Raw genomic sequence first — 11,572 nt, 5'->3', positions numbered from 1 at the left:
CTCTAGTTCCTCTTCCTCTTCGAAATCCTGCCTGTACTTCTGGTAGTTCTCAGTCCACATACTGCTGGAGCCTAGCTTGTAGGATTTTGAGCATAACTCTGCTAGCATGTGAAATGAGTGCAATGGTGCAGTAGTTTAAACATTCTTTGGCATTGCCCTTCTTTAGGATCAGAATGTAAACTGACCTTTTCCAATTCTGTGCCCACTGTTGAGTTTTCCAAATTTGCTGGCATATTGAGTGTAGCACTTAACTGCATCGTCTTTTAAGATTTTGAATAGCTCAGCTGGAATACTGTCACCTCCACTAGCTTTGTTGTTGCTCAGACTTCCTAAGGCCCATTTGACTTCACATTCCAGGATGTTTGGCTCAAGGTCAGTGACCACCCCATCGTGGTTGTCAGGGACGTTAAGCTCTTTCTTGTATAGTTCTTCTGTGTAATCTTGCCACCTCTTTTTAATCTCTTCTGCCTCTGTTAGGTCCCTGCCATTTTGGTCCTTTATCATGCCCATCTTTGCATGAAACGTTTCCTTCCTATCTCCAATTTTCTTTTTTTTTATAATAAGTTTGATTGAAAATCCTAATACAAAGAAAAACTAAAAACAACATCAGTCATCAGAAACATCAAACCTGCTGGGTCAGCCCCCACATTTTTTTCTATTTATGATAACTTAAAAACATATTTAAATCTATACGAAGTCCCGTTTCTCTAGCCAATAATAAAAAGAGTCCCAAGTTTGATAGAAATCAGTATCTTCTTTCTCCTTCAAAAACATGGTCAATCTGTCCATTTCTGCACAATCCAAGATCTTTTTTAGGATCAGTTCATCGGTGGGTGGTTCTTCACTTTTCCAGTGTTGGGCAAGTGCAATCCTCGCCACAGTAATTACATGTAAAATCAAGTACATTTCTTGTTTTCTAATATCAACAGATATAATGCCTAATAAGAAAACTTCAGGTTTAAAAGCTAAGGATTTTTGTAACATTTCCTCAAGACATTTATATATTTTAATCCAATACTTTTTCACATTATCGCAAGTCCATCACATATGATAGAAGGTACTCAATTTATGTTTACATTTCCAACATTCATTTGACATATTTGGAAACATCTTGGCTAGTCCATTTGGCGACAGATACCATCTATAAAACATTTTATACAAGTTTTCTTTATATGAAGTTGCTAATGTTACCTTAATATTTCTCTCCCACAGCTTTTGCCATTTTTCTAATTCAATATTATATCCAAAGTTTTGTGCCCACGTTATCATAGTTTCCTTAAACTATTCATCTTCCATTCTCCTATCTAGTAAGAAATTATATAGTCTTTAAATCATTTTCTCATCTGATTTAAGCATCATCTGATCAAATGCTGTTAAATTTTTATAAAAGCCCCACATTCTATAGTCTTTAGCATAACTCGATTGTATCTGCACCTTATGCCACCAAGAAATATTAGCTCCTTGTTCTTGTATTTCTTGATTCAATTTCAATGCTCCATCATTATCCAAAATGTCATCATATCTTATGATAGCTTCAAAGTTCAATGCATTTGGATATACATGAGCTTCCATAGGTGAAAGCCATCTTGGTAATTTATTATACAATTTTGCTTTTAACTTTTCCCACACCGACGTTAATGATTTCCTAATATAATGACTTAAAAAAGAGCCATGTACCTTAGCCGTTTCATACCACATATAAGCATGCCAACCCATTTGCAAATCATGCCCTTCAAAATACAAGATTCTCTTATTTCTTAAGGTTATCCATTCTTTTAGCCACATTAAAACAGAAGCTTGATAATACAGCATCCAATCAGGGAGACCAAAGCCCCCATTCTCTTTAGCCTCCTAAAGTATTTTTAGTTTAATCCTTGGTTTCTTCTTTCTCCATATAAATCTCGAGATTTAAAAATTTAAATCATCAAAAACTTTTCTGTCCATTTTTATGGGAATCATTTGGAATAGAAACAAAAGCTTTGGTAATACATTCATTTTAGCTAGTGCTATTCTTCCCAGCAAGGATAGTTGCAAATTAGCCCATTTTTCCAAATCACTCTTAATTTCCTTAAATAGTTTATCATAATTGTCTTCTTTCAGAGTGGTACACTTAGCTGTAAGATAAATTCCCAAGTATTTAACCTTTTTAACAATCTGAAAGTCTACTTGTTCCACCAGAGTTTTTCTCTGCTCTTGTGTGAGAATTTTTACTAGCAATTTCATCTTTTCTCTGTTTATTTTCATCCCAGTAACCTCGCCATACTCTTCAATCCTTTGTAGGAGTTTAGGCATTGTTACGAAGGGTTCCTCAGTTATGAAAACTAGGTCATCTGCAAATGCTTGCAATTTATAGCTTTCATCTCTAATTCTAGTACCTTTAATGTCCATATCATCCCTGATATTTCTGTTTAACACTTCTAAGATCAATATAAACAACAGTGGTGATAGCAGGCATCCTCATCTTGTACCCTTTTGTATATCTAGAATATTTGTAAATTCTCCATTGATTATAATCCTAGCAGACTGCTTTTGATAGATGCTTAATATCGCATTAATGAACATTTCACCAAACGCCATTTGAACTAGTTGTTGCTTCATAAATTGTGAATTAACATTGTCAAAAGCCTTCTGTGCGTCCATGAATAATAGTGCCATTGGTTTTTCCGTATTTATCTCATAATACTCTAAGATGTCCAGGATAGTTCTCATGTTACTCCTCATTTTTCTTTTAGGTAAGAAACTGTTTTGATCTGAGTGAATAAAGTCTGTTAAGTACTTTTTCAATCTTTCTGTCATTATGGAGGCAAAAATTTTATAATCCACATTTAATAGTGATATAGGTCTATAGTTTTGAATCTGCATCAAGTCCGTGTCTTCTTTCGGTATTAATGTAATATTTGCCTCTGTCCAAGTATTTGGTATTTTAGCATTTAACAATGCTGCATTACATATATCCTTAAGAAGCGTAGCAAAAATTCCTTCTAAGGATTTATAAAACTCTGCTGGTAGCCCATCTGGGCCAGGAGTTTTGTCATCCTTTTGTCTCTTAATTGCCTCTATTACTTCTGTGATTGTTACTTCTTGATTCAATACTTTTTGGCATTTCTCTGGTAACTTTGGCAGGTCTCCCTTTTGGATATATTCGTTTACTTTCTCAGTTGAAATCTCATCATTTTGGTATAGCTTTGCAAAGAAATCTTCTGCTATTTTCTTGATATGTATACTTTGTACTTGCAGTCGTCCTTCTCCATCCTTCAGTTTACTTATTAGTCTCTTCTCTCTTTCCTTCCTTACTTTATAGGCTAACCATCTCCCTGGTTTGTTAGCATTTTCAAAGAAGTTCTGTTTGGTCAATTTCATTTGCTTAGTGAGTTCGTTTGTATCCAGGAGGTTCAGTTTATGTTTTAGAATATTCATTTGTACCTTAAAGTCTTTTTTGGATGGATCTTCCTGTAATTCTTGTTCACATTTCGTCAATTCCTCTACTATTTTAGCTCGTTCTTGCTTTCTCCTTGTATTTATTTTTGCTGAGTATGCTATTATCAGCCCCCTGACATAGGCTTTGGCTGTATCCCAGACATTTTGCAAAGAGGTTTCTTCAGTTTTATTTATTTGAAAGAATATTTGCATTTCCTTATTTATCTCTTCTGTGAATTTTTTATCCTTTAATAAGGCTTTGTTTAACCTCCATCTGGACGTTTTTACTGTCCCTTTCAGTGACATAGTTACAGGGTTATGATCTGCCCAGACGTTTGCCTCTATTTCAGCTTCTAGCAGGTCTGGTACTAAGTCTGGGGTTATACGAACCATACCAATTCTAGACCACGACCTATGTCTATTTGAATAGAAAGTATATTTAGCAGAGCTTGGGTTTTTATGTCTCCAGACATCTATCAATCTGAATTCTTCAGTCATATTCGAACAAGACTTTGGAAGTATCCTCCTGCCTTTTCTGTCCTTAATCTCACTCTTATGATCCATTTTCTTCTCCACAGTTGCATTAAAGTCTCCCATTACACACACGGTCTGGTAGTCCAATTGTGAGAGTAAAGCATGTAGTTTTTGGTAGAACATTTCCTGATGGTCATTTGGGGCATAGATCGCCACTAAAAGCACCTTTTTAAGTTTCATTGTGATTTCAACCATCAGAATCCTACCATCCTCTTCAGCTAATATATGATTAGGGTCTAATTTTTCCTTGATGTATAATGCTAAACCTCTTTTCTTTTGAGAAGCGGAAGATTTCAATAGCTTTCCAAGCTTTAAACATTCCAAAAGCTTACTATGTTGTTTCTTAATATGTGTTGCTTATAGGCAAATTATATCTAATTTTGATTTTTGAAGTTGAGAGAAAATCCTTCTCCTCGTAGAGGGTCCGTTTAGTCCATTTACATTTAAAGAGAGCAGTTCAATTCTTCCTTCCCTTTTGAAAGCCATATTTAAAGAATATATATATATCCACTTATGCTTCGCCTTTACACTTCTACCTTTTTTCTTTTCCTTTAGTTCCAGTGTCTGTTCCTCTTGTAAGTCTGTATTCACTATTTCTCCTTCTTCAGAGTTGTATGCTGTTAGTTCCATTGGTTCAGCACCTTTCCCTCCTTCTTTTGGAGCACCCGATTCTTCCTCTTCAAATGTGCTTCTAAATTTTTCATAGAACTCTTGTGCCTTGAAGATTGAGTCCAGCTTGTATCTTGTAGAGTTCCAGGTGAAAAATATTCCTTCTGGAGTTAGCCACCTAAATATGATCTCTTTCTTAGTCAGCTTCGTAGTAAGGAATAAATATTTCTTTTGTCCTTCTCTAATCCTCCACGGTATTTGTTTCAAAACAGTCACCTCAGGATGATCATCCACCTTTAAAGGTTTAGCATGTACAGTCCTCAAAACATTGTCTCTTATAGACCTTTTTGCAAATTTAACATGGACTTCCCTCGGAAGCTTAAGTTTCCTAGCATAACTTGAATTCACTCTATAAACAAGGTCAATGTTTTTGTCCACCTCTTCGTTTTCCAGATCCAACACCTCTGCCAGCATAGTAATTATTAATTCCCTTAAGTCCTCATTCTTTCCTTCGGGTATGTTCTGGAATCTCAGATAATTAGATGCCTTCTCCATCTCTCATATACCAAGTGAATCCCATAATGACTTGCTTGTTTGTTTTATTAATTGTGTTTCTTTGTCTACTGTTTCAATTTTTTCATGGGCTTGTTGTATTTTTTGTGTATCCTGTTCAGTTTTAAGTTGAACGTCTGCCAGTTGGTTTGATACATCCTTAACAGAGCTGTCCAATTTATCAAGATGCACTCTTTGTTCATTTGCAAAGTTCAGTGCAGCTGACATGTTCCTCTGTTCTGCTAATATATTCCTCTGTTCTAAGCTTAATTTTGATATAGAATTTTGCATAGCCTCTTGGGATGCTTGCATAGCTGTTAAAGATGTTTGTATCGCCAAAAGAGTCATTTGTAGATCTTCTTGGTATTTTTCGGCATCTGCGGCTTTAGACTGGTGAGTTGGACTCTGAGCAGCTGATGTAGGTGCCGAAGAGGAGGAAGAGTATGTTTTTTTCACAGTGATGATAGTTTTTTGCTAGTAATTGCAAGGTAGCAACAAAAAAAGAGAAAGAAAAGAAGAAAAAAAATCTCCAAGAGAAAAGAGGAAGGAGTCTTGTTGTAAATCCAATAGCCACAGGGTGGCAGCAAAGAGTTATTTTATCTTTAGCCACAAGGAGGACTAAAAAAAGAAAATGTCTGTTCATCAAGATAAGTGAAGTTTGTTTTTCTATCACTTAATCTACAATAGTTTTTTATTCTGATTCTTCACCCTTGGGGAGATTAAAAAAAAGAAATCTTTCTTTCCAGCCTCATATTTTCCAAATCTCAGTTCCTCTCCCCTAGATTAGTCGCCGCTTAAACTCTGTGAGCTGTGGGGGGGGAATCCTCCCTCTGTCAAGGGGGCTTTTCTTTCTTTATTTGTCCTAATTAGTATCTGCTTCAGTTCTTTCATGGGTAATATTGGAAAAGGTAGAAATGCTCACCCAGCAGGTCCGATGAACTTCAAGCTGTTATTCTATGCTATATCTGGTCATCTATGGCTTGCAGGGAGCGGATCTCTCCCCTGTGTTGTTCAATTGAGAAAATCCCAAGTTTGTCCCAGTAAATGTGGAGCCACCACCCCACATCGCCCAGAAGTATGCTCGAGCTTCTATTCCCTGCCCCAACTGGGCTTGGATGAGCCTCTTGCAGCTCACTGTCAAACAAATTACCGGCATGATTACGGGAGTCCCCGTTCTTCACAGTCATCTCGCCACAATGTCCCCTGTCTCCAATTTTCTTGAGATCTCTAGTCCTCCCTATTCTGTTGTTTTCTTCTATTTCTTTGCACCGTTCATTTAAGAAGGCATTCTTATCTCTTCTAGCTATTCTCTGGAATTCTGAATTCAATTGGGTGTAACTTTCTCTTTCTCCCTTGCCTTTCGCTTCCCTTCTTTCCTCAGCTATTTGTGAAGCTTCCTCAGACAGCCATTTTGCTTTCTTGCATTTCTTTTTCTTTGGGATGGTTTTAGTTGCTACCTCTTGGACAATGTTGCAAACCTCCGTCCGTAGTTCTTCAGGCACTCTGTCTATCAGATCTAATTCCTTAAATCTATTTGTCACCTCTACTGTATATTCATCAGGGATATGATTTAGGTCATATCCCTGATGAGTGGTCTAGTGTTTTTCCCTACTCTCTTCAATTTAAGCCTAAATTTTGCACCAAGAAGCTCATGATCTGAGCCACAGTCAGCTCCTGGTCTAGTTTTTACTGACTGTATAGAGCTTCTCCATCTTTGGCTGCAGAGCACATAGTCAATCTGATTTCTGGTGATGTCCATGTGTAAAGTCTTCTCTGGAGTTGTTGGAAAAGAGTGTTTGCTATGGCCATCGTATTCTCTTGACAAAATTCTACCAGCCTGTGCCCTGCTTCATTTTGTACTCCAAGGCCAAACTTGCCTGTTATTCCGGTTAACTTTTGGTTTCCTACTTTAGCATTCCAATCCCCCATGATGATAAGGACATCATTTTTTGGTGTTAATTCTAGAAGGTGTTGTAGGCCTTCATAGAACCGGTCAACTTCAGCCTCTTCAGCACCAGTGGTTGGGGCATAGGCTTGGACTATTGTGATGTTGAATGGTTTTCCTTGGATTCGAACTGAGATCATTCTGTCATTTTGGAGATTGTATCCCAGTACTGCTTTTCCTACTCTTTTATTGACTATGAAGGCTACTCCATTTCTTCTGAGGGATTCTTGTCTGCAGTAGTATACCTGATGGTCATCTGAATTAAATTCCCCCATTCCTGTCCATTTTAGTTCACTGATTCCTAAGATGTCGATGTTCAGTCTTGTCATCTCTTGTTTGACCACGTCCAGCTTGCCTTGATTCATGGATCTTACATTCCAATTGTAGTGATTATCTTATTGTATATTTTATTTTTTTGCTAGCCCAGGGTATAAATATTTTAAAGGATGTAAAATGCCTATTACTATAACCACCAGGAGGAGGTCTTTCCAGGGTTCTCTGGGAACTGTATTGGGTCATGTAATACTCCCCTGCACCCATCCTGTGGAATGCTTGCTGGGAGGGCTAGCCTTGGGTCTACTTCTCACTGAGGTGGGAAGCTTGTCTCTGGGCTATGCCACACCAGACTGGAGATGAGACCTCATGTGACTGTCTGTTGCTCCATACAAAAATATTCCATGCCTATAGAAAACTAGCATTCTAGGGAAAGTCTTTATGACAACCAGTTTTCTATTTGGAGGGATTTGGTTTGCTAAACTTCAGTTTCAAATTGGCAGACAGGTTTTGCTTGTTTTACATTAGTCTTGAATTGCATGCAAGTCTTCTGTTTTCTTTAGACAAGTGAATGCCAGTTATTTTTTTATGCAAGAAAAGAAGTGCAGTTCGGGACATCACCAGGGTAGAGGTGCAACCTGCTCCCGGCTAACACCAGCCATTGAGAATCTAATCTCTTCATGTCTACCTCTATTCCTGGTTTATTTCTTGGTAATGCTAAAATGTGACAGCCTGTTGACTTCAACATGTATAATACACAGTGTTTATCTTTTGTTCTGCGTTCAAACAGTTAAATAAAAATCAACCATAATATTTTTTCAAAGAATATTATACAAAAAATATTTGGAGGAAAGCATTTCATCCTAATACATAATTTGGTTATTTTGACACACCAGAATCAGCACTGGATTGCTAATAGTGAATGCATCACTGCGAGCTATGTACCGTATTTTTCCGTCTATAAGATGTATAGGATGCCCCCCACTTTTCCTATCGATCTCCAGTGAGCAAGTGGCTGCTGCCGCCGTGCATGCTGCTTTGCCCCCTGCTCACACATGCCGCTTTGCCGCCCCCACGTGCAGTCACACCAGTCTCCCCCTCCCGAGCATGCCCCCCCTGTGTATAAGACACACCTCCATTTTTAGCTAAATGTTTTAAAGAAAAAGTAGTGTCTTATACATGGAAAAATACGGTATGTGGTTCTTATTCACTGATGTAGTGGTTAACCCTTTCCCATAGACAAATTTCATATTACAATAAAAATGATTGCCTTACAACCAAATGTTGGTGGATAACACAGACAAAAGATTTTTAAAATTATATAACATACATTAATCTGCTCACCATTACAAAGATGTCTGCATTATCACCCGACATTGGTTTGTGAATGATGACTGTTACGGTAATTACCATTCGCTGAATGTTTTTGCATGGCATTTCTCTCCAACCACCTGGTTTACATCTTTCACTCCTACCATGTGCCTAGAAATCTGCAAATTTGAGGTTGGTGCTTCTGATGAATTGGGCACCATTCATGAAATTTTATTCCTGAATAAATGTCTCAGTCTGTAAGGTGTCACATGACTCTTTACAGCCTGTTATGAATTAAAAGGTCGAGAGGTCGTTGAGGCCCCATCGGTGCGGGTGTTCAAGGATAGGCTGGACGTCCACATAGTGGGCATGTTGTGAGCGGAGCCGGCTGGTGCCGGAGGTCAGACTAGATGGCCCAGGAGACCCCTTCTGACTCGCTCTGTTTCTATGTTTCTAAAAGCATTTTGGAAGAGACAGAGCTTTTAGGAGAGGAAAGCTGACATTTAAAAAGTCTTATTGCAACTTCTTCTGAAGACCTACTTCTTAGGATTTAGTTCTTAGGCACATCTATTGCAAGAAATATTGGAGCACAAAACCAAACCACCAAGGTTGCATGTATTTTATAATATCTTTCAAAACATTAACTTTGTTTGAACACCCAGTATAAAACACAGTGTTGTGAGCCAAGTTACAGGCCAGGTCCAATTTGCATAATAATCACTTGGATGTGGATTATTGTCTCATCCAAACCTAGGTGGTCCACCTGAGAATTATTTGGCCCTGCAACAAGCCATACTATCTCTGCCTGGATGAGTAATTAGGGGGATGTAGGCCAGCACATGCCACTGATTAACACAAACTGATTTGTTATTTGATTGTGTGAATTGAATCAGTCTCTCACTCATTTATTTCTCCTGTGGCTTCCCCAATCCAGTGCCCTCCAGTTGTGTTGGACTACAACCTGCATCAGAACCTGCAGGTGTGACTTGTGATTGGGAATGGGTTCTGGTTTAAACATCTGCAGAGCACCAGGTTTGGGAAGGCTGCCTTATAGTGGAGAGGCTCAGGCAATATTTTAAGCTATGGTTGGCTATATGTGTCCCAGCTGATCATGCTTTCCTTGCCTGCAGTCTCCTGTCCTCAGTTGGTGTGGCATCCCCATGGTACCATACCAACTAGGGACAGGTGTGCAAGCTGCCCTTTGCTGCTTGGGGCTTGGGAAGGCAGTGTGAGGTAGGCACAGTAGTGGCAGCAAGTGCTCTGTGTGCCCCTGGAGATAAGCAGGGGAGAAAACAGGAAGAAGTGCCATCTCCCCATGCAAGGTGATCATGCTGGCTGATATGGGGGAGGTGTTTTCCATGAGGTGAGGAGAGGTACAAGCTGTCTGGTGCATACCTCCTGCCCCATTTCCTCCTCTCCCCAATATAGAGAGGGGAAACAGAGTGGGTTTGCTGAGTCTGGATTCAGACAAAATACTAAGCTAAGGGGGAGTAGGCATCACTATAAGACATCACTAGTTGTGGTGGTTTCTAAGTCCCTGGGAAACAGGGGGTTCAGATGACATGTTACTGCACCCCCTGGTTGCTCAGCATGCTATGTGAACCCAGTTGACAGTTATCAAAGAAAAGAAAGTTTGTTTAACAAAATAATCATAATCTCTGATCATCTTTTTTGTTTACCTTTTTACAGGCATGTGCATGGGAAGCTCATCCAGTCATATTGTCACCTTTGATGGACTGGACTTTAAACTCACAGGCAATTGCTCCTACACACTGTTTGAAGACAAAGAACATGACATTACGCTGGTTCTTCATAATGGGCCATGCAGTTCATCTTTGAGACTCAATTGCATGAATATCATTGAGGTTGCACACAAGGGTTCATCTATGCAACTCTACAGCAACATGACGGTAAGCCAATGTAATGGCATTATCATGGTAAGTCAAGTAAACAGATGGCTACCTTTTTATTTTACTTTGCCTGTTGGTAGCTATGAGGTCCCAGAAGCTTGATTGGTGACTAGCCATGTGTTTTAGAGTTTCAATGTAGCCAGTGTGAGAGAAACAGACCTTTGTAACTGGCTGGGAGAAGGAGCTTTGGGAGATTCTTGAAGCCAATAGCTTTTGAGAATTTCCAAAATGAAAGGAACATATGGCTTCCATTTTCTTTAGAAAAAAATAAACTACAGTGACAGAGTTAGGAGACTAGATGGCAGTCTTATGGTAAGGTCATTACAATTTTATTATAACACATGTGGCCTTTCCCTTGTTCTGCCTGAGGCAGAGCTTCCCTAATAGGTGAGAGGATGGAGAATGGGAGAGGAGAAATGGGAAGCTAGAAAGAGGAAAGAAGTGGAACTCTCTATTCCTTTTCCTCCCCTGGCTACCAAGCATAATACTTGGGGTTTGGGGAGGACAATGATGGCATTCATTAGTGTTATGCTGAAGGCCCAGTGGAGTCTAGCATATCCCTGATGGATTCCATCTCATACAGAAAAAGTCCTTTTAGCCACTGCTCATTAAACTTCCCACCCCCAGGGAAGTGTGGAACTGTAAGCTCATGGATACCGCTCACCATTTATTATTGGGAACAAGTGTTCTTCATAGTCATGCTTTAATCTAAGGCAAAGCAAAAGGTCGTCTTATTGGGGCATTCAGTGGCCTTTTGGCCACAGAATAGTCCCAGCTCTTTAGAACATGATAGGTCAAACAGTCCTATGGCTGCGGGAAGTAATCAGGCCAAAGATCTGCCTCCTGCAGCAATCTGTTTTCAACAGCCACACCTAATGCCTAGACACCCACAAGTAGTGCATGAATGGACTGGCTGCAGCACCTGAAGTTCAGAAGTAAAATATTTTTAAACTTCTGTTTTGCTATCTGTTTAGCAGTTGATAGATTAATTACCATGAAAGCATCATCTTAAGAACATGAG

General features: G+C 39.1%; 1 protein-coding gene across 1 annotated transcript in view; it reads left to right on the top strand.

The window, feature by feature from the left end:
• Window positions 1–11,572, top strand: part of LOC123017098 (von Willebrand factor-like) — a 251,520-nt gene that overhangs the window by 178,854 nt on the left and 61,094 nt on the right. Inside the window, exons 30-31 of the mRNA XM_044418233.1 lie at window positions 6,866–6,871; window positions 10,331–10,551. Coding sequence (XP_044274168.1) covers window positions 6,866–6,871; window positions 10,331–10,551 — 227 coding nt within the window. The remainder of the gene's footprint in view (window positions 1–6,865; window positions 6,872–10,330; window positions 10,552–11,572) is intronic.

The sequence above is a fragment of the Varanus komodoensis genome, unplaced genomic scaffold, assembly GCF_004798865.1.
Source record: "Varanus komodoensis strain SLA01 unplaced genomic scaffold, ASM479886v1 scaffold9, whole genome shotgun sequence".
NCBI lineage: Eukaryota > Metazoa > Chordata > Lepidosauria > Squamata > Varanidae > Varanus > Varanus komodoensis.
Note: the sequence above shows the minus strand (reverse complement) of the source record. Positions and strands in the feature narration are given on the sequence as shown.